The sequence below is a fragment of the Nerophis lumbriciformis genome, linkage group LG08, assembly GCF_033978685.3.
Source record: "Nerophis lumbriciformis linkage group LG08, RoL_Nlum_v2.1, whole genome shotgun sequence".
NCBI classification, from domain to species: Eukaryota; Metazoa; Chordata; class Actinopteri; order Syngnathiformes; family Syngnathidae; genus Nerophis; species Nerophis lumbriciformis.
Genome location: NC_084555.2, coordinates 11,252,279 through 11,277,361, shown reverse-complemented (window position 1 = coordinate 11,277,361; position 25,083 = coordinate 11,252,279). Strand labels below are relative to the sequence as shown.

General features: G+C 36.9%; 2 protein-coding genes across 4 annotated transcripts in view; one reads left to right on the top strand and one right to left on the bottom strand.

The window, feature by feature from the left end:
• wdr25 (WD repeat domain 25) overlaps positions 1-25,083 on the bottom strand; it is a 323,171-nt gene that overhangs the window by 176,823 nt on the left and 121,265 nt on the right. The window lies entirely within an intron of this gene.
• Positions 1-25,083, top strand: part of begain (brain-enriched guanylate kinase-associated) — a 156,920-nt gene that overhangs the window by 68,235 nt on the left and 63,602 nt on the right. For 2 of the 3 annotated variants that reach the window (XM_061968271.2, XM_061968273.2), the window contains 2 exons: positions 17,801-17,962; positions 22,963-23,029. In XM_061968271.2, the coding sequence (XP_061824255.2) occupies positions 17,801-17,962; positions 22,963-23,029 (229 nt within the window). Of the gene's footprint in view, positions 1-5,856; positions 6,106-17,800; positions 17,963-22,962; positions 23,030-25,083 lie in introns of all 3 variants that reach the window. The other variant, XM_061968272.2, reaches the window with a different exon arrangement.

Below are 25,083 nucleotides of genomic sequence, written 5' to 3'. Positions count from 1 at the left end.
GCAGCAGCCTAAGCAGGGAAGCCCAGACTTCCCTCTCCCCAGCCACTTCGTCCAGCTCCTCCCGGGGGATCCCGAGGCGTTCCCAGGCCAGCCGGGAGACATAGTCTTCCCAACGTGTCCTGGGTCTTCCCCGTGGCCTCCTACCGGTCGGACGTGCCCTAAACACCTCCCGAGGGAGGCGATCGGGTGGCATCCTGACAAGATGCCCAAACCACCTCATCTGGCTCCTCTCGATGTGGAGGAGCAGCGGCTTTACTTTGAGCTCCCCCCGGATGACAGAGCTTCTCACCCTATCTCTAAGGGAGAGCCCTGCCACCCGGCGGAGGAAACTCATTTCGGCCGCTTGTACCCGTGATCTTGTCCTTTCGGTCATAACCCAAAGCTCATGACCATAGGTGAGGATGGGAACGTAGATCGACCGGTAAATTGAGAGCTTTGCCTTCCGGCTCAGCTCCTTCTTCACCACAACGGATCGATACAGCGTCCGCATTACTGAAGACACCGCACCGATCCGCCTGTCAATCTCACGATCCACTCTTCCCTCACTCGTGAACAAGACTCCGAGGTACTTGAACTCCTCCACTTGGGGCAGTGTCTCCTCCCCAACCCGAAGATGGCATTCCACCCTTTTCCGGGCGAGAACCATGGACTCGGACTTGGAGGTGCTGATTCTCATCCCAGTCGCTTCACACTCGGCTGCGAACCGATCCAGCGAGAGCTGGAGATCCTGGCCAGATGAAGCCATCAGGACCACATCATCTGCAAAAAGCAGAGACCTAATCCTGTAGCCACCAAACCAGATCCCCTCAACGCCTTGACTGCGCCTAGAAATTCTGTCCATAAAAGTTATGAACAGAATCGGTGACAAAGGGCAGCCTTGGCGGAGTCCAACCCTCACTGGAAACGCGTCCGACTTACTGCCGGAAATGCGGACCAAGCTCTGACACTGATCATACAGGGAGCGGACCGCCAAAATCAGACAGTCCGATACCCCATACTCTCTGAGCACTCCCCACAGGACTTCCCGAGGTACACGGTCGAATGCCTTCTCCAAGTCCACAAAACACATGTAGACTGGTTGGGCAAACTCCCATGCACCCTCAAGGACCCTGCCGAGAGTATAGAGCTGGTCTACAGTTCCACGACCAGGACGAAAACCACACTGTTCCTCCTGAATCCGAGGTTCGACTATCCGGCGTAGCCTCCTCTCCAGTACACCTGAATAGACCTTACCGGGAAGGCTGAGAAGTGTGATCCCACGATAGTTAGAACACACCCTCCGGTTCCCCTTCTTAAAGAGAGGAACCACCACCCCGGTCTGCCAATCCAGAGGTACCGCCCCAGATGTCCACGCGATGCTGCAGAGTCTTGTTAACCAAGACAGCCCCACATCATCCAGAGCCTTAAGGAACTCTGAGCGGCTCTCATCCACCCCCGGGGCCTTGCCACCGAGGAGCTTTTTAACTACCTCGGCAACCTCAGCCCCAGAAATAGAAGAGCCCACCACAGATTCCCCAGGCACTGCTTCCTCATAGGAAGACGTGTTGGTGGGATTGAGGAGGTCTTCGAAGTATTCTCTCCACCGATCCACAACATCCGCAGTCGAGGTCAGCAGAACACCATCCTCACCATACACGGTGTTGATAGTGCACTGCTTCCCCTTTCTGAGGCGGCGGATGGTGGTCCAGAATCGCTTCGAAGCCGTCCGGAAGTCGTTTTCCATGGCTTCCCCGAACTCCTCCCATGTCCGAGTTTTTGCCTCCGCAACCGCTGAAGCCGCACACCGCTTGGCCTGTCGGTACCTGTCCGCTGCCTCAGGAGTCCTATGAGCCAAAAGAACCCGATAGGACTCCTTCTTCAGCTTGACGGCATCCCTCACCGCCGGTGTCCACCAACGGGTTCTAGGATTACCGCCACGACAGGCACCAACTACCTTGTGGCCACAGCTCCAATCAGCTGCCTCGACAATAGAGGCGCGGAACATGGTCCACTCGGACTCAATGTCCAGCACCTCCCTCGTGACATGTTCAAAGTTCTTCCGGAGGTGGGAATTGAAACTCTCTCTGACAGGAGACTCTGCCAGACGTTCCCAGCACACCCTCACAATGCGTTTGGGCCTGCCAGGTCTGTCCGGCATCCTCCCCCACCATCGCAGCCAACTCACCACCAGGTGGTGATCGGTTGAAAGCTCCGCCCCTCTCTTCACCCGAGTGTCCAAAACATGAGGCAGGCAAATCCGATGACACAACTACAAAGTCGATCATGGAACTGCGACCTAGGGTGTCCTGGTGCCAAGTGCACATATGGACACCCTTATGTTCGAACATGGTGTTCATTATGGACAATCTGTGATGGGCACAAAAGTCCAATAACAGAACACCACTCGGGTTCAGATCCGGGCGGCCATTCTTCCCAATCACGCCTCTCCAGGTTTCACTGTCGCTGCCAACATGAGCATTGAAGTCCCCCAGTAGAACGAGGGAATCACCCGGGGGAGCACTCTCAAGTACTCCCTCGAGCGAATCCAAAAAGGGTGGGTACTCTGAGCTGCGGTTTGGCGCGTAAGCGCAAACCACAGTCAGGACCCGTCCCCCCACCCGAAGGCGGAGGTAAGCTACCCTCTCGTCCACCGGGTTGAACTCCAACGTGCAGGCTCTGAGCTGGGGGGCAACAAGAATTGCCACCCCAGCCCGTCGCCTCTCATTGCCGGCAACGCCAGAGTGGAAGAGAGTCCAGCCCCTCTCGAGAGAACTGGTTCCAGAGCCCTTGCTGTGCGTCGAAGTGAGTGCGACTATATCTAGCCGGAACTTCTCAACCTCGCGCACTAGCTCAGGCTCCTTCCCCCCCAGCGAGGTGACGTTCCACGTCCCAAGAGCTAGCTTCTGTAGCCGAGGATCGGACCGCCAAGTGCCCTGCCGTCGGCTGCCGCCCAGCTCACAATGCACCCGACCTCTATGGCCCCTGCTATGGGTGGTGAGCCCATTGGAGGGGGGACCCACGTTGCCTCTTCGGGCTGTGCCAGGCCGGGCCCCATGGGGACAGGCCCGGCCACCAGGCGCTCGCCATCGTGCCCCACCTCCGGGCCTGGCTCCAGAGGGGGGCCCCGGTGACCCGCGTCCGGGCGAGGGAAATCTGGGTCCTTTATTTTTATTCGTCATGGAGGTCTTCGAGCTGCTCTTTGTCTGATCCCTCACCTAGGACCAGTTTGTCTTGGGAGACCCTACCAGGGGGCATAAAGCCCCCGGACAACATAGCTCCTAGGATCATTGGGACACGCAAACTCCTCTACCACGGTAAGGTGGCAGCTCAGAGAGGAGTGAATGTGTGTGTGAATGGGTAAATGTGGAAGTAGTGTCAAAGCGCTTTGAGTACCTTGAAGGTAGAAAAGCGCTATACAAGTACAACCCATTTATCATTTATTTATTTAGTTTCTTCAAAATAGGCCACCCTTTGCTCTGATTACTGCTTTGCACACTCTTGGCATTCTCTGCTTTAAAAAACAAAAATATATAAGATAATAAATAAAAACTATATTTTTTTATTTTAATAATAATATATACATATATACATATATACATATGTATATATATATATATATATATATATATATATATATATATATATATATATATATATATATATACAGTACGGGCCAAAAGTTTGGACCTTCTCATTCAATGCGTTTTCTTTATTTTCATGACTATTTACATTGTGGATTGTCACTGAAGGCATCAAAACTATGAATGAACACATGTGGAGTTATGTACCGTATTTTTCGGAGTATAGGTCGCTCCGGAGTATAAGTCGCACTGGCCGAAAATGCATAATAAAGAAGGAAAAAAACATATATAAGTCACACTGGAGTATAAGTCGCATTTTTTGGGGAAATTTATTTGATAAAACCCAACACCAAGAATAGACATTTGAAAGGCAATTTAAAATAAATAAAGAATAGTGAACAACAGGCTGAATAAGTGTACTTTATATGAGGCATAAATAACCAACTGAGAATGTGCCTGGTATGTTAACGTAACATATTATGGTAAGAGTCATTCAAAACATGCTATACGTTTACCAAACAATCTGTCACTCCTGATCGCTAAATCCGATGAAATCTTATACGTCTATTCTCTTACGTAAATGAGCTAAATAATATAATTTGATATTTTACGGTAATGTGTTAATAATTTCACACATAAGTCGCTCCTGAGTATAAGTCGCACCCCCGGCCAAACTATGAAAAGTCCGAAAAATACGGTACTTAACAAAAAAAAAAGGTGAAATAACCGATACCATGTTTTATATTCTAGTTTCTTCAAAATAGCCACCCTTTTTTCTGATTACTTTTTTGCACACGCTTGGCATTCTCTCGATGAGCTTCAAGAGTTAGTCACACTTCACAGGTGTGCTTGAAGCTCATCGAGAGAATGCCAAGAGTGTGCAAAGCAGTAATCAGAGCAAAGGGTGGCTATTTTGAAGAAACTAGAATATAAAACATGTTTTCAGTTATTTCACCCTTTTTTTGTTAATTACATAACTCCACATGTGTTTATTCATAGTTATGATGCCTACAGTGACAATATACAACAGGGGTCCCCAAACTACGGCCCGCCAGCGTCCAAAATTCGTCCCTCGGGAAGTTAAAAAAAAAAAGTTTTTAATACAAATATTTATTTAAATCTGTCCCTTCTCATCCATTTTGTACCGCTTGTTACTCTCGGTGTCTCCTAGCCCAGGGGTCGGCAACCTTCAGCATACAAAGAGCCAATAGAGCCCATTTGCCCCCAAATAAAACCCACCTAGAGCCGCGAACTCTATTAGATTCCTAAAAATGACGATAACACCACTTGTGCTATATAAAATAAACACTTATTTGATGTATTTCTGGGTATAACGAAGCAAATCATCAAATTATTTTGAACATTAGAAAAAAATACACTGTTCTTTCCCTTATTAATGAATAAAAAAATAAAAATCAACTTATTCCAATGTTCTGAAGGCATACAACTGCGGCATATTCATTTGACTAAAAATTTAAACTACTACCTAGTCATCAATTAAAACAGAAAATTAATAAAAATGTAAATAAATAAAATGTTTCTCTTTTTTGATCCGTCCATTGCTAGGGGTTGACCGCTAAAAACAATACAATTGCATGGCAGCAAGATATGTCGCATAAGGGCTGTGACATACATTTTCATCGACAATATATTAAAATGTGTTTTATTTTCATATGACAAGATCCCAAAACTCTCCAAAATAACAACTGTTAAATTAAAATAAACTAAATAAAATGAAATATAATAAATCAAGTAGCCATTATTTGTTGACATTTGGTTTCAAAGCCAAAGGGAGCCACGCGGAGGCATGAAAGAGCCGCATGCGGCTCCAGAGCCGCGGATTGCAGACCCCTGTCCTAGCCGCTCAGGCAAATCATATTGTCTAAAAATGCTTTTTTTCCCATCGATAACTTGACATCATCGCGCTCGGAACATATATTTATAGATATACAGCCCGGCCCCCGGCCAAATTTTTTTAACCCGATGTGGCCCCCGAGTCAAAAAGTTCGGGGACCCCTGATCGACAATGTAAATAGTCATGAAAATAAAGAAAACCCATTGAATGAAAAGGTGTGTCCAAGATTTTGGCCTGTACTGTATATCAGAAAATCTTCCATCCTATCAGTTTAGCGACTTCCATTCTACCCACTGCTGCTGGTCATCCTAATGCACGCATAAAAAAATATATATTTTCTCCGGAGTCAACAGAAAAACTAAATGTCGTCAAATCAGTACACTTTGAAAAGCTGTTCTTTTTTTTTTTTTTTCTCTCCTTCCCTCTCTGCTCTCTTGCCAGGGTCATCGCAGATAGCCAGCTCCTATCTGCCCTCCCCAAGCAAAACTCGGGAGATTTGATTAACGGTTAAAGTCTTAATCTGGGCATCGGACATTGAGCCGAGCTGCATCAGAAACAGAAGTAGCAGCAGCTGCAGCAGCAATCGGACACACACGTGAGCCGAGGCAGACAAAAAAGTATGAAAAAAATATACATTGGCAAAACAGCCCTGAAAAGCCAAAGAAATGGTTGCAAACAACAAAAAAGAAGGTAAGATGCATTACTGGGTGATCCATTTCATTCATTTGGACTGATGGAAATGAACTCACAGCAGGAGGTGGCAGCCATCAAAAAGCCATTTTAGTGCAAATGTAGCATCTTTTCATGGACATTTCTCATCCTCGCCTCACGTCATGTATGCCAGCCCGCCAAGCACGTTTGCACCATGTCACACACCTGCCAATCAAGACGCGCAAACGTCAAAGGGCGCTTGCTCTGACTTAATTAAAGGAAATTAAACTACACGAGCAGAGGAGGCCCTGAACATCACTCGCAGCTGCTCAGACAGCCGAGAGCTTTTCCTTCGGTGGTCTTGTCATATAAATGTGACAGGTTGAAAGCGAAAGCCTTGACAGGTTTGCTCACATGTCTGCGTTTTGGTCCCTCTTTACAGCCAAGGAAACATTATTGGCCAATTAAGTGGGCGTTTAAAATGGACCCTGGAAGCTTCACAGTCAAAAATGTGATTTATTTCGACCAATAAACAAATTTAAAAAGACAATAAGTATAATAAGATTTGTAGTTGTTCATTTTCAACCAAGGATTTGATTGAAGTTGTTTAAAAGTTAACAAATAACTAGTTTTAAATAGTATAACAAAATTAAATAATGCATATTTAAAGTGGAAAAACAAGTTGCCTGAAGTAATATGAACATTTTTTGTAATAACACAAAATTAATGTTGTAGTGTTTTGAGAAAATAGATTGGAAAAAGATACAAAAATAAAAAAAATGTATGAATGGAGTCGCAATGTTATGAAAAGTTTGTCATTGGAAAAAAATCGGAATGTTACAAAAAAATTGTTACAAAGTGATAAAATTACGTGAAGATGTAATGTTACGATAATTAAGTCTTATTATCTTAAGAAACAAGGATAATGCCAGAAAAATGCATAAAATACATTTGCGATTTTACAAGAACATGTTGCAATATTACGAGGATAAAATTGTCAACGTACATGCATATTTAAAGTACCGGTAGAGTACAATTTGCCTCTATAAATAATGTTACATAAAATAACGTTACTAGAATAACTAAATAATATTACGACAAAATGTGGCAATGTTACCAGAATAAAGTTTTTTTTGTTCTAAATCAAGTTGTAGTATTTTGAAAAAATGTTGTAATAATACAAAATTAATGTTGTAGTGTTTTGAGAAAATAGATTGTAAAAAGATACAAAAATTAAAAAAAATGTAGTGACAGGAATGAAGTCGCAATGTTATGAAAAGTTTGTAATTGGAAAAAAATCAGAATGTTACAAAGTGATAAAATTACGTGAAGATGTAATGTTACGATAATTAAGTCTTATTATCTTAAGAAACAAGGATAATGCCAGAAAAATGCATAAAATACATTTGCGATTTTACAAGAACATGTTGCAATATTACGAGGATAAAATTGTCAACGTACATGCATATTTAAAGTACCGGTAGAGTGGAAAAACAATTTGCCTCTATAAATAATGTTACATAAAATAACGTTACTAGAATAACTAAATAATATTACGACAAAATGTGGCAATGTTACCAGAATAAAGTTTTTTTTGTTCTAAATCAAGTTGTAGTATTATGAAAAAATGTTGTAATAATACAAAATTAATGTTGTAGTGTTTTGAGAAAATAGATTGTAAAAAGATACAAAAATTAAAAAAAATGTAGTGACAGGAATGAAGTCGCAATGTTATGAAAAGTTTGTAATTGGAAAAAAATCTGAATGTTACAAAGTGATAAAATTCCGTGAAGATGTAATGTTACGATAATTAAGTCTTATTATCTTAAGAAACAAGGATAATGCCAGAAAAATGCATAAAATACATTTGCGATTTTACAAGAACATGTTGCAATATTACGAGGATAAAATTGTCAACGTACATGCATATTTAAAGTACCGGTAGAGTGGAAAAACAATTTGCCTCTATAAATAATGTTACATAAAATAATGTTACTAGAATAACTAAATAATATTACGACAAAATGTGGCAATGTTACCAGAATAAAGTTTTTTTTGTTCTAAATCAAGTTGTAGTATTATGAAAAAATGTTGTAATAATACAAAATTAATGTTGTAGTGTTTTGAGAAAATAGATTGTAAAAAGATACAAAAATTAAAAAAAATGTAGTGACAGGAATGAAGTCGCAATGTTATGAAAAGTTTGTAATTGGAAAAAAATCAGAATGTTACAAAGTGATAAAATTACGTGCAGATGTAATGTTACGATAATTAAGTCTTATTATCTTAAGAAACAAGGATAATGCCAGAAAAATGCATAAAATACATTTGCGATTTTACAAGAACATGTTGCAATATTACAAGGATAAAATTGTCAACGTACATGCATATTTAAAGTACCGGTAGAGTGGAAAAACAATTTGCCTCTATAAATAATGTTACATAAAATAATGTTACTAGAATAACTAAATAATATTACGACAAAATGTGGCAATGTTACCAGAATAAAGTTTTTTTTTGTTCTAAATCAAGTTGTAGTATTATGAAAAAATGTTGTAATAATACAAAATTAATGTTGTAGTGTTTTGAGAAAATAGATTGTAAAAAGATACAAAAATTAAAAAAAATGTAGTGACAGGAATGAAGTCGCAATGTTATGAAAAGTTTGTAATTGGAAAAAAATCAGAATGTTACAAAGTGATAAAATTACGTGAAGATGTAATGTTACGATAATTAAGTCTTATTATCTTAAGAAACAAGGATAATGCCAGAAAAATGCATAAAATACATTTGCGATTTTACAAGAACATGTTGCAATATTACAAGGATAAAATTGTCAACGTACATGCATATTTAAAGTACCGGTAGAGTGGAAAAACAATTTGCCTCTATAAATAATGTTACATAAAATAATGTTACTAGAATAACTAAATAATATTACGACAAAATGTGGCAATGTTACCAGAATAAAGTTTTTTTTTGTTCTAAATCAAGTTGTAGTATTATGAAAAAATGTTGTAATAATACAAAATTAATGTTGTAGTGTTTTGAGAAAATAGATTGTAAAAAGATACAAAAATAAAAAAAATGTATGAATGGAGTCGCAATGTTATGAAAAGTTTGTCATTGGAAAAAAATCGGAATGTTACAAAAAAATTGTTACAAAGTCATAAAATTACGTGAAGATGTAATGTTACGATAATTAAGTCTTATTATCTTAAGAAACAAGGATAATGCCAGAAAAATGCATAAAATACATTTGGGATTTTACAAGAACATGTTGCAATATTACGAGGATAAAATTGTCAACGTACATGCATATTTAAAGTACCGGTAGAGTGGAAAAACAATTTGCCTCTATAAATAATGTTACATAAAATAACGTTACTAGAATAACTAAATAATATTACGACAAAATGTGGCAATGTTACCAGAATAAAGTTTTTTTTGTTCTAAATCAAGTTGTAGTATTATGAAAAAATGTTGTAATAATACAAAATTAATGTTGTAGTGTTTTGAGAAAATAGATTGTAAAAAGATACAAAAATTTAAAAAAATTTAGTGACAGGAATGAAGTCGCAATGTTATGAAAAGTTTGTAATTGGAAAAAAATCTGAATGTTACAAAGTGATAAAATTACATGAAGATATAATGTTACAATACCTAAGTCTTAATATCTTAAGAAACAAGGATAATGCTAGAAAAATGCATGAATACTTTTGCAATTTTATAAGAACATGTTGCAATATTACAAGGATAAAATTGTCATCTTACATGCATATTTAAAGTACCGGTAGAGGGGAAAAACAATTTGCCTCTATAAATAATGTTACATAAAATAACGTTACTAGAATAACTAAATAATATTACGACAAAATGTGGCAATGCTACCAGAATAAAGTTTTTTTTGTTCTAATACAAGTTGTAGTATTATGAAAAAATGTTGTAATAATACAAAATTAATGTTGTAGTGTTTTGAGAAAATAGATTGTAAAAAGATACAAAAATTTAAAAAAATGTAGTGACAGGAATGAAGTCGCAATGCTATGAAAAGTTTGTAATTGGAAAAAAATCAGAATGTTACAAAGTGATAAAATTACATGAAGATATAATGTTACAATACTTAAGTCTTAATATCTTAAGAAACAAGGATAATGCCAGAAAATGCATGAATACATTTGCAATTTTACAAGAACATGTTGCAATATTACAAGGATAAAATTGTCATCTTACATGCATATTTAAAGTACCGGTAGAGTGGAAAAACAAGTTGCCTCTATAAATAATGTTACATAAAATAATGTTACTAGAATAACTAAATAATATTACGACAAAATGTGGCAATGTTACCAGAATAAAGTTTTTTTTTGTTCTAAATCAAGTTGTAGTATTATGAAAAAATGTTGTAATAATACAAAATTAATGTTGTAGTGTTTTGAGAAAATAGATTGTAAAAAGATACAAAAATTAAAAAAAATGTAGTGACAGGAATGAAGTCGCAATGTTATGAAAAGTTTGTAATTGGAAAAAAATCAGAATGTTACAAAGTGATAAAATTACGTGAAGATGTAATGTTACGATAATTAAGTCTTATTATCTTAAGAAACAAGGATAATGCCAGAAAAATGCATAAAATACATTTGCGATTTTACAAGAACATGTTGCAATATTACAAGGATAAAATTGTCAACGTACATGCATATTTAAAGTACCGGTAGAGTGGAAAAACAATTTGCCTCTATAAATAATGTTACATAAAATAACGTTACTAGAATAACTAAATAATATTACGACAAAATGTGGCAATGTTACCAGAATAAAGTTTTTTTTGTTCTAAATCAAGTTGTAGTATTATGAAAAAATGTTGTAATAATACAAAATTAATGTTGTAGTGTTTTGAGAAAATAGATTGTAAAAAGATACAAAAATTAAAAAAAATGTAGTGACAGGAATGAAGTCGCAATGTTATGAAAAGTTTGTAATTGGAAAAAAATCAGAATGTTACAAAGTGATAAAATTACGTGAAGATGTAATGTTACGATAATTAAGTCTTATTATCTTAAGAAACAAGGATAATGCCAGAAAAATGCATAAAATACATTTGCGATTTTACAAGAACATGTTGCAATATTACAAGGATAAAATTGTCAACGTACATGCATATTTAAAGTACCGGTAGAGTGGAAAAACAATTTGCCTCTATAAATAATGTTACATAAAATAATGTTACTAGAATAACTAAATAATATTACGACAAAATGTGGCAATGTTACCAGAATAAAGTTTTTTTTTGTTCTAAATCAAGTTGTAGTATTATGAAAAAATGTTGTAATAATACAAAATTAATGTTGTAGTGTTTTGAGAAAATAGATTGTAAAAAGATACAAAAATTAAAAAAAATGTAGTGACAGGAATGAAGTCGCAATGTTATGAAAAGTTTGTAATTGGAAAAAAATCAGAATGTTACAAAGTGATAAAATTACGTGAAGATGTAATGTTACGATAATTAAGTCTTATTATCTTAAGAAACAAGGATAATGCCAGAAAAATGCATAAAATACATTTGCGATTTTACAAGAACATGTTCCAATATTACAAGGATAAAATTGTCAACGTACATGCATATTTAAAGTACCGGTAGAGTGGAAAAACAATTTGCCTCTATAAATAATGTTACATAAAATAATGTTACTAGAATAACTAAATAATATTACGACAAAATGTGGCAATGTTACCAGAATAAAGTTTTTTTTTGTTCTAAATCAAGTTGTAGTATTATGAAAAAATGTTGTAATAATACAAAATTAATGTTGTAGTGTTTTGAGAAAATAGATTGTAAAAAGATACAAAAATAAAAAAAATGTATGAATGGAGTCGCAATGTTATGAAAAGTTTGTCATTGGAAAAAAATCGGAATGTTACAAAAAAATTGTTACAAAGTCATAAAATTACGTGAAGATGTAATGTTACGATAATTAAGTCTTATTATCTTAAGAAACAAGGATAATGCCAGAAAAATGCATAAAATACATTTGCGATTTTACAAGAACATGTTGCAATATTACAAGGATAAAATTGTCAACGTACATGCATATTTAAAGTACCGGTAGAGTGGAAAAACAATTTGCCTCTATAAATAATGTTACATAAAATAACGTTACTAGAATAACTAAATAATATTACGACAAAATGTGGCAATGTTACCAGAATAAAGTTTTTTTTGTTCTAAATCAAGTTGTAGTATTATGAAAAAATGTTGTAATAATACAAAATTAATGTTGTAGTGTTTTGAGAAAATAGATTGTAAAAAGATACAAAAATTTAAAAAAATTTAGTGACAGGAATGAAGTCGCAATGTTATGAAAAGTTTGTAATTGGAAAAAAATCAGAATGTTACAAAGTGATAAAATTACGTGAAGATGTAATGTTACAATACTTAAGTCTTAATATCTTAAGAAACAAGGATAATGCTAGAAAAATGCATGAATACTTTTGCAATTTTACAAGAACATGTTGCAATATTACAAGGATAAAATTGTCATCTTACATGCATATTTAAAGTACCGGTAGAGTGGAAAAACAATTTGCCTCTATAAATAATGTTACATAAAATAACGTTACTAGAATAACTAAATAATATTACGACAAAATGTGGCAATGTTACCAGAATAAAGTTTTTTTTGTTCTAAATCAAGTTGTAGTATTATGAAAAAATGTTGTAATAATACAAAATTAATGTTGTAGTGTTTTGAGAAAATAGATTGTAAAAAGATACAAAAATTAAAAAAAATGTAGTGACAGGAATGAAGTCGCAATGTTATGAAAAGTTTGTAATTGGAAAAAAATCAGAATGTTACAAAGTGATAAAATTACATGAAGATATAATGTTACAATACTTAAGTCTTAATATCTTAAGAAACAAGGATAATGCCAGAAAATGCATGAATACATTTGCAATTTTACAAGAACATGTTGCAATATTACAAGGATAAAATTGTCAACTTACATGCATATTTAAAGTACCGGTAGAGTGGAAAAACAAGTTGCCTCTATAAATAATGTTACATAAAATAACGTTACTAGAATAACAAAATAATATTACGACAAAATGTGGCAATGTTACCAGAATAAAGTTTTTTTTGTTCTAAATCAAGTTTTAGTATTATGAAAATTTTTTGCAATAATACAAAATTAATGTTGTAGTGTTTTGAGAAAATAGATTGTAAAAAGATACAAAAATTTAAAAAAAATGTTGTGACAGGAATGAAGTCGCAATGTTATGAAAAGTTTGTAATTGGAAAAAAATCGGAATCTTGAAAAAAATTGTTACAAAAAATTTGTTATAAAGTGATAAAATTACGTGAAGCTGTAATGTTATAATACTTAAGTCTTAATATCTTAAGAAACAAGGATAATGCTAGAAAAATGCATGAATACATTTGCAATTTTACAAGAAAATGTTGCAATATTACGAGGATAAAATTGTCAACTTACATGCATATTTAAAGTACCGGTGGAGTGGAAAAACAAGTTGTCTCTATATTGAAGCCAAAAGACTTAGAAAGTCTGCGAATAAATAGATATGATCCAAATAGCATCAATCTCATGGAGATTCCCGAGCCATTTTGAGAGATAATGAGCCAGTCAGACACATCATCGCGTGATGTAGAGGTAGGAACCACAGATCCCTTCTCCATCAACAACTATGCAAATCATGCAGACTTTGTGAGAACCAACAACTAATTTGGGAAAGATTATAATCCAGAAACTTATATTGTTGATCCTGAATATAAGGAGGGTGAGCTACAAACACAATAAAACGATAGCTCACTGTACAATGTCTGCTCTTACTTGGATGACGACTAATAGGATGTCCATATCTTCCTGTTCATATGAAGAATTAATCATGATGCACACGAAGGGTTAACAAGGAAAAGTCTCCCTGCAGACACTGTCTTTGGTTGTGTTTTTCTCCATCTCCGGGTATGAATTGAATGTCACAGATGAACAACGTCTAGATTTAGGGCTAAATCCTCCCAATATCCAGATGAGAGGCATGATTTATATTCTAGAATAACTTTGACGAGCCGAGACGCGATAATGCGGGAGAAGCAGGACATCGCTGCCGGCTCACAGTAAAGAAGCAGAGGGCTACTCAGCTGTTTTTAAGAAATAATTTGTCTGTGTTAGCGCTTATAATAACAACATCGCTGATATTTGGTTAATATTCAGGTCACAATATGTATAAAGAGTATTGTTGGTGGGTTTTGGATGGTTATTTAGAGGGTTTTGTGAGCAAAATAGAGACCCCCCCATTGACTACATTGTTAGCAGACTTTTAATGTATTTATTTATTTACGACTTAGAATGCATAAAAAAAGAAAAACACATGTTCATGTCTTATATAAGGATTGTGAATGATGGACAGCACATCTCTCTCTAATTTGTGCGTATTTCCAGTAAGACTGATCTGAAGTGTTACTCCAGTGACGTCGATCTACGGAAATTAACGAAGATATTTGGAGCGGAATATTCAAAATGGCTGACTGAATTTGTCGCATTTTGTGTTGTTTCGATGGTATTTTCAAATACTTTGCGGATTGTAAGTGAATTTGGATATGGTTTAATGGATACAATAAAACACAACTACACATATAAAATCAACTTGTTTTTCCACATTAATGGTACTTTAAATAATTTATTCTGTATTTTGTAATCAATAAATGATAAATACAATTTTGTATTAACTTAAATTTAAAAAAATTTATGTGTCCCAAAAATAACGAACTAACTCATGTGATTAATCGCAACAAATTATTGCATTAATCACGGTCAGTGATCAAGTCACTGCATACGCCAATGCAAACATTAAAGCGGAGACCTTGACTGGTGTGTTTGTTAGCAAATTCCACTCCAAAATACACCCAGACTGGACTTTAAATCAAACTGTTACCAAATTTTAAGCAAAGTAACACATTTAAAAAAAATAATCCTAAATGACATTCAGACAATACAATTGTGACAAAATATGTTTTTAAGGTCATTCAAATAATGCAAGCAAATAATAACCTGTCATGATTATCACATTCAAAAGTGTGATCAATCGGATTCAAAACATGTATCATTTGACAACAAATATATGTTAAGTTTCTTCCCAAAAAAAAGTGGGTTCAGCATGCAGGAGAACTGATCGAACTAATGAAATAAAATCAAGTAAGTTCCAATATTTGGTTCCCTCTTTTAGCTACAAGACGCCAACCAAGACATATTATAAACAGCCCTTAGCATGAGAAACATACATACTTGCCAACCCTCCCGGATTTTCCGGGAGACTCCCGAAATTCAGCGCCTCTCCCGAAAAACTCCCGGGACAAATTTTCTCCCAAAAATCTCCCAAAATTCAGGCGGACTCAGGTCCATGCGGACCTGAGTCCACTTTCCCACAAAATAAACAGCGTACCTGCCCAATCACGTTATAACTGTAGAATGATGGAGGGAGAGTTCTTGGTTTCTTATGTGGGTTTATTGTTAGGCAGTTTCATTAACGTCCTCCCAGCGCGGCAACAACACACAACAACAGCAGTCACGTTTTTGTCTACCGTAAAGCAGTTCGTCTGCCGTAAACAGCAATGTTGTGACACTCTTAAACAGGACAATACTGCCATCTACTGCATTTGATGAAAGCACTTTTGTGCGTGCCACACAGCAATGCATCATCAGAGAGGTTGTTCAGCATGGTTCGAAAAATAGTGACAGAGAATAGAACAAGGATGGACAATTCAACCCTTAACTCAACAATGAGTAGATGAGTGTTATGTGTGTGTATATGTGTAAATAAATGAACACTGAAATTCAAGTATTTATTATATATATATATATATATATATATATATATACATATAATAAAAGAAATATATATTTATAGCTAGAATTCACTGAAAGTCAAGTATTTCTTTTATATATATATATATATATATATATATATATATATATATATATATATGTATGTGTGTATGTATATATATATATGTATGTATATATGTATGTATACATATGTATGTATGTATATATATATATATATATATATATATATATATATATATATATATATATATATATATATATATATATATATATATATATATATATGTATATATATATATATATATATATGTATGTGTGTATGTATATATATATATGTATGTATATATGTATGTATACATATGTATGTATATATATATATATATATATATATATATATATATATATATATATATATATATATATATATATATATATATATATATATATATGAAATACTTGACTTGGTGAATTCCAGCTGTAAATATACTTCTCCCGTCTTAACCACGCCCCCACCCCCACCTCCCGAAATCGGAGGTCTCAAGGTTGGCAAGTATGGAAACATATTTAGTTAATTCTTCCAAACTAGGACTGGGCGATATATCGAGTTCGTAAGATACATCGATCTATTTTTAAACAAGATATGAATTAAGAAAATATCGTAATATCGATATAATTTATTTCACGTTAAAATGACCAAACGCCGCTTATTTGTTGTGTTCCTTGTTGTCCCCCGCTACCCCTCCATGGGCTACTAAACCCCTCCCCTTCCTCCTTCCAAGACGTGCTTGCACATATAAGAACATCCATGATTGGTTGGTTCTTTACTATGATGAGTCACGATTGGCTAGGGACAGGCCAATCAGAGGCAAGATAGGGCGGGTCATCGAACCAGGAAAGGAATTATAAAAGTGCCTGCCTGCAAATGTAAGTTCGATAAATGTTTTATTATTTGCACAGCTATGTTATATATTTTACGTAGAAAGAATATTTTTCTATTTTATTCATGTTATGTAATTCTGTGCTACTTAAACAGTTTCTTTTCTGTGCTGTTAATACCCATCTTGACTAACTGGGTTAACACAAGTGCCACTGACTGTTTACAGTACAGTTGTCATTCACTTTAATTTCACTGAATTTCGCTCAAAAATTAATATCTTTATATGTACACTTTCACCGAAAAATATATTGAGATATATATATATCGAATATCGAGTTGAAGTAAAAATATATCGAGATGTACTTTTTCGCCCATATCGCCCAGCCCTACTCTAAACTGAACATTATGTTTGATTGATTGATTGATTGAAACTTTTATTAGTAGATTGCACAGTTTAGTACATATTCCGTACAATTGACCACTAAATGGTAACACACGAATAAATATTTCAACTTGTTTAAGTCGGGGTCCACGTAATCAATTCATGTTTGTGATTGTGCAGGTAAAACCTAATGATTAGTCCATTCTGTGCACATTGCTGATGCTGAATGTTATCCTGCTCCCTTGGTGGCCACTCCTTCCTCACGACTCACCTGCAGGCAGACTAGTTTCTATTCTTTAAGAGATCCAACAGGAGGAGTTTGCAACAATGTGAAGCACAAAAACATCACTGGTAGCTGGAATTCCCATCCCCTCGCTCCCTCTGTGTGAATCGGAACTGCATTAGTATTCCTGCCCCATCCATCTCCTGCCTTGCACCTTTCTTACAAAAGTGAATTACATTCGTTTCCTACACACTTTCACTTTCACCCACCTTCATGTCCCCCCCGCCCACACCTTGGCTTGGCTGAATGAAAGTGACTAACTTTGCCAACAAAGCAATCTGCTTTGTGAACGCCTCCTTACCCTAACGCCACTTTGCTCATCTCTCAGCTCTTTCCACGACCACAAGGAGGACCTACGCAAGCGTCTGTCCTACACCACGCACAAGCTAGAGATGGTGGAGACCGAGTTTGACTCCACCCGCCAGTACCTGGAGACGGAGCTGCGGCGGGCTCAGGAGGAACTGGAGAAGTTTACGGAAAAACTGCGCAGGTCTGTGCACGGAGGGCCAATACGTCTTTACCGATCACTCTATTAGGGAAGTTCTTCTCAAATGGTGACCCCGGGGAACATGCTTTATCAGTATCATGCCGTATCATGCTTCAAACCATAGGGCCTGATCTCCCAGCACCCACGTGGGATTGACAGCAAATTTCATTCTTTTACTTAATATTTGAAAAATCAATCCTGTAGTTAATTTAGTGGCACGTGTGGTCCGTTTCACATAATAAAAATCACAAATCAAATAGTCTATAATTAACAAAATCTAACCAAGGCTTTATTGTGCCCGATAATAAACTAATGACACATTCATCTTGACTTTGAACACACTGACCACGGACGAATGAATTGCATACTTACTCAACAGCCATACATGTCACACTAAGGGTGGCTTTTGACTGATTGATTGATTGAAACTTGTATTAGTAGATTGCACAGTACAGTACATATTCCGTACAATTGACCACTAAATGGTAACACCCGAATAAGTTTTTCAACTTGTTTAAGTCAGGGTCCACGTTAATCAATTCATGGTATGAACAGTATAAACAATGCCAACACTGTCATAAATATGTGCCATATAGTGAAATCAAACCAAACAACAATGACAAACACATTTTGGAAGAATATTTGCACAGCACCGCGACACAATATAAACACTACAGAACACATTCCCAGAATTCCCTGCAGCACCAACTCTTCCGGGACGCTACAATATAAACAAACGCCATTGGTGGATCTACACCTGACATCCACTGTAATGATACCACGTACAATAGCGTATCTAGTCGATACTACAATGATTACATATTTATACAGTATATATATAGCTCGGTTGGTAGAGTGGCCGTGCCAGCAACTTGAGGGTTCCCGGTTCAATCCCGCTTCCGCCATCCTAGTCACTGCCGTTGTGTCCTTGGGCAAGACACTTTACCCACCTGCTCCCAGTGCCACCCACACTGGTTTAAATGTAACTTAGATATTGTGTTTCACTATGTAAAGCGCTTTGAGTCACTAGAGAAAAAGCGCTATATAAATATAATTCACTTCACACTACATCGATATTTTTTAACATCACAAAATCTTATTTCGTTCTTTTTAAATGTATATTATGTTTATAAACTCAAGAAATATGTCCCTGGACACATGAGGACTTTGAATATGACCAATGTATGATCCTGTAACTACTTGGTATCGGATTGATACCCAAATTTGTGGTATCATCCAAAACTAATGTAAAGTATCAAACAACAGAAGAATAAGTGATTATTACATTTTAACAGAAGTGTACAAAGAACAGTGGTTCTTAACCTGGGTTCGGTGAGTCGGGCTCAGGGGTTCGGCGGAGGTCAAAACACACCCGACTCATCGTGTAAATAAAAACTTCTCCCTATCGGCGTATTACGGATTCGACAACAGCAGAAGTCAGACTGATTTGCAGGTGTGTAATTTGTTGTGAGTTTATGCACTGTGTTGGTTTTGTTCTTTGAACAAGGTGATGTTCATGCACGGTTCATTTTGTCCACCAGTAATAAAACATGGTAACACTTTAGTATGGGGAACATATTCACCATTAATTAGTTGCTTATTTACATGCAAATTAGTAACATATTGGCTCTTAACTAGTCATTATTAAGTATTTATTAATGCCTTATTTGGCATGGCCTTATTATAACCCTAACCCTCTAACCCTGACCCTAACCCTAACCAAATAACTCTAAAGTAAGTCTTTGTTACTTAGAATATGTTCCCCGAGTGTCCAAAAAACTCTAAATTAAGTCTTTGTTACTTAGAATATATTCCCCTAGTGTCCAAAAAACTCTAAATTAAGTCTTTGTTACTTAGAATATGTTCCCCTAGTGTCCAAAAAACTCTAAATTAAGTCTTTGTTACTTAAAATATGTTCCCCTAGTGTCCAAAAAACTCTAAATTAAGTCTTTGTTACTTAAAATATGTTCCCCTAGTGTCCAAAAAACTCTAAATTAAGTCTTTGTTACTTAGAATATGTTCCCCTAGTGTCCAAAAAACTCTAAATTAAGTCTGTGTTACTTAGAATATGTTCCCCTAGTGTCCAAAAAACTCTAAATTAAGTCTTTGTTACTTAGAATATGTTCCCCTAGTGTCTAAAAAACTCTAAATGAAGTCTTTGTTACTTAGAATATGTTCCCCATACTAAAGTGTTATCAAAAACATTTAACTTTGTCTTGAATTTGAAAAAAAAAAAAACATTTTATTTTTCACTAAAGAAGGGTTCAGTGAATGCGCATATGAAACTGGTGGGGTTCGGTACCTCCAACAAGGTTAAGAACCACTGACATAGAACATGTTAAAAGAGAGAATAAGCAGATATTAACAGTAAATGAACAAGTAGATTAATAATTCCTTTTCTACCACTTGTCCCTCATAATGTTGACAAAATAATAGAATGAAAAATGACACAATATGTTACTGCATATGTCAGCAGACTAAATTAGGAGCCTTTGTTTGTTTACTTACTAATAAAAGACAAGTTGTCTTGTATGTTCACTATTTTATTTAAGGGCAAAATTGCAAAAAGAAACATGTTTAATGTACCGTAAGATTTTTGTTAAAATAAAGCCAATAATGACATTTTTTGTAGTCCCCTTTATTTATAAAAGTACCGAAATACTTTTGGTACCGGTACCAAAATATTGGTATCGGCACAACACACACCGAGCACCCACTGGCAGAAACGGCAGAAGGCAGAAGGATCATTACCTTTGTCAAGAAAGCGCTACACCTCTACAGCACATCGCGATATATATTGCAGCCTTTAACGATATATATCACAATATATATTTGGCATAAAAATGGTAAAATAACCATTTCAAAACCACCTAATTTGGCTGCTGACGTATGCGGTAACATTGTGTGATATCCTTTTGTATTATTTTCTCAAAACTATTCATTTACTTGTCAATTTGCTATTAATATCCGGTTGCTTTCTGTTGTAACATGTTTTTACCGACACTTCTCTTAAATGTAATAAGCACTTATTCTTCTGTGGTTTGGATACTTTACATTAGTTTTGGGCGATTCTAGAAATGTGGGTATCGATTGAATGTCAAGTAGTTACAGGGGCAGTATTGGTCATACGAATGCTGAGAGTGATACCTAAAATTTTCGAGATCTTTGTGTCCAGGGACTTATTTCCCGAGTTTCTAATAACAAAAACGCCCCATAAATTGGGTGATTGCAAAAAATATCGATCTAATCACAGTGGTATTGCTCCATACCAGGAGTGTCAAACTCATTTTAGATCGGGGGCCACATGGAGAAAAATCTACTCCCAAGTGGGGCGGACTGGTAACTTAAACTTAAAAATAAAGACAACTTCAGATTGTTTTCTTTGTTTAAAAAATAGAACAAGCACATTCTGAAAATGTACAAATCATAATGTTGTTGTTGTTTTTTTACACTTATATGTTAAATTGCGGTTAATAGTATTCTATCTTTATTTGTAATTGTTTATACTTTCTGAATAAATTATGTGACGATGTTCATCTGTCAACTCATTGGTGTTAATTTTCAATCTATCAAGATAAAAAAATAATATCAAAATCAAATTACAGGGTGTTATTTATGTAGTTTACTCATTTTCCTCGACATCTTGTGGTTTATTTTTTCGACATATGTAGCATCATCTACAAAGATACAAATAATTGCTATTGCGACATTTAGTGGACACATTTAGAACAGCAGTTTATTTCATTAAAAAATTTCGGCTCATTTTTATACTTGGCAAATAAAATCTGTTAGCGGGCCTGATCGGGCCGCGGGCCTCACGTTTGACACCCCTGCTCTATACTGATACTTGATATCATTACTGTTGATATTTGTATGGATCCGCGCACCCCTTTTTATATTTAAGTGTTCTAGCTTAGCGGTTAACATGGCTTCTTGTATCCTCCTACGGTGTGCAGTGTAGCATGTTTAGCTATTCATCGTCCTCCAGTGATAATGCTACTTGTAAGTAACATAGTGCCAAAGCTCTAATGTTGGCCAAATTTATATTGTGTCTATCGCGGAACCCTATTTTATAATATGCATAAATCCCAGGTCAACCTTTTAGAACGAGTTGTGTTCCACTGTCCTTCTGCCTCTTGCTGAGAGCTATTGCAGTGTTTGGGGACTCTGATTTATTTCCATTTGTAAATGAAAGGAAGTATGGAAAGAGATGGACCCTCTGGCCCGTAAGTTAAATTTAGCAACATGATGATATCGTCATCTGCTGTTTACGCTTCCATCAACAAGGAGCACTAGAGAGCCGTGTGAGTACGTGCCGTCCCTCCTTTAAATGCAAAATCAGTGTGGTAATGGCCCCTCTCGCGGCACTTGTTTGATCTCCATCAATTTAGAAAACGACACTTCTTCCCAGTCGCCGCTCCTTTGTGTTCATTTACTCGCTTTCATTAGCCTCCCAATCCTCTCCCGTGTCGTTAAATCATCCTTTGTCTTTCTTCTTGTCTACGCCTGATTCATGGACTCGTAAGCCCGAAAGGAGGGATGAGGGGGGTGAAAGAATAACGCTAGGTTAAGATGGGGGAAGTAAACGCGTGCAGAGTGTGGCCCCGTCTTCAATTAGGCTGTTTGCATACTAATAAAGAGCATTGGAGCCGAGAGACATAAACATAGGACTTTTTTTAAGAGAATAGTAAAGAAAAACAGCTGCTCTGTGCAAGCCTACTGATGTCTGATCATAAAATATTTACACATAATTCTTCCTCGGGTTGCACTTCAACAAACCATCAAGCTCTTCCATTCTGTTTCATCTCAGCAGATGTATATTCAAATCTGAGTCAATACGCAAAAATATCCAGCAAATCCCCGCCATACAGATCCCCAAAGCTGTGCAAATACGGCGTACCTCTTTGTGGAAAATGTTCACACAGATTAGCACTTAGGTTATTTGCGCCATTAGCTCTCCATATGTTGTAACGTGACGCCATTGTTTTCTTTCGTTTGTCCAGGATCCAGAGCAGCTATGCAGCTCTACAGAGGATCAATCAGGATTTGGAGGACAAGATGCACAGGACGGTAAGAGATTGTTTGTTTATATTCCCTAAATCAGCACTTTAGGGACACATTTTGTTTAGGGCTCAAGCATGTGCTGCAAGGCCACTGTTTCACTGGGCCCCATTCAGCAATAAGTTCCTAACCTTATCTTTCTTCCTAAGTGATTTCCTACGAGGAGTCCATTCAAATTCATGACGTGTTCTTAAACGGCCCAATTGTTCCCACCTGCTGTTCTTAAGTGGGGATGGCGTGGCGATGTTGTGAGAGTGGCCGTGCCAGCAACCTGAGGGTTCCTGGTTCGATCCCCACCTTCTACCAACCTCGTCATGTCCGTTGTGTCCTTGAGCAAGACACTTCACCCTTGCTCCTGATGGGTCGTGGTTAGGGCCTTGCATGGCAGCTCCCACCATCAGTGTGTGAATGTGTGTATGAATGGGTGAATGTGGAAATAGTGTCAAAGCATTTAAGTTGCTGAATGCCAAATGGGTTGTACTTGTATAGCGCTTTTCTACCTTCAAGGTACTCAAAGCGCTTTGACACTACTTCCACATTTACCCATTCACACACACATTCACACACTGATGGAGGGAGCTGCCATGCAAGGCGCTAACCAGCACCCATCAGGAGCAAATGGTTAGCGCGTGCGTGTCTATCATAATTTGCATATAAACACACCCTTATTTCCCCAATATGCATATGTAAACGCCCTCAATTCCGTAATTTGCATAGGTAAACGCCCTTAATTACCCATTTAAGGGCCCAATTCCGCCGGAAAATCCGAACATCAAACACACAGAGAAAACACAAACAGTCTACATAACAGAAATTTGTATTATGCATACATAATGAAATACATAATGTCAAAACGTAAGTTTAAGAAAGGGGGGACTGCTGAGGTAGCCCCGAAGCGTTCAAATAAATATTCGCCACTTCGGGCAAATAGGTCTACATTAATTGATTTAAGTGGACCCCGACTTAAACAAGTTGAAAAACTTATTCGGGTGTTACCATTTAGTGGTCAATTGTACGGAATATGTACTTCACTGTGCAATCTACTAATAAAAGTTTCAATCAATCAATCAATGGTCGTGAAATACGTGCTCCCTCCCCAGGGCACGATCTGCGGCATCTAGCAGTAGCAGCAAAAGCATTGCCATTGTGTGAGTGGAGTCTTTTAAAGGGGAACATTATCACCAGACCTATGTAAGCGTCAATATATACCTTGATGTTGCAGAAAAAAGACCATATATTTTTTTAACCGATTTCCGAACTCTAAATGGGTGAATTTTGGCGAATTAAACGCCTTTCTAATATTCGCTCTCGGAGCGATGACGTCACAACGTGACGTCACATCGGGAAGCAATCCGCCATTTTCTCAAACACCGAGTCAAATCAGCTCTGTTATTTTCCGTTTTTTCGACTGTTTTCCGTACCTTGGAGACATCATGCCTCGTCGGTGTGTTGTCGGAGGGTGTAACAACACGAACAGGGACGGATTCAAGTTACACCAGTGGCCCAAAGATGCGAAAGTGGCAAGAAATTGGGCGTTTGTTCCGCACACTTTACCGACGAAAGCTATGCTACGACAGAGATGGCAAGAATGTGTGGATATCCTGCGACACTCAAAGCAGATGCATTTCCAACGATAAGTCAAAGAAATCTGCCGCCAGACCCCCATTGAATCTGCCGGAGTGTGTGAGCAATTCAGGGACAAAGGTCCTCGGTAGCACGGCAAGCAATGGCGGCAGTTTGTTCCCGCAGACGAGCGAGCTAAACCCCCTATCGACCCTAGCTTCCCTGGCCTGCTGACATCAACTCCAAAACTGGACAGATCAGCTTTTAGGAAAAGAGCGCGGATGAGGGTATGTCTACAGAATATATTAATTGATGAAAATTGGGCTGTCTGCACTCTCAAAGTGCATGTTGTTGCCAAATGTATTTCATATGCTGTAAACCTAGTTCATAGTTGTTAGTTTCCTTTAATGCCAAACAAACACATACCAATCGTTGGTTAGAAGGCGATCGCCGAATTTGTCCTCGCTTTCTCCCGTGTCGCTGGCTGTCGTGTCGTTTTC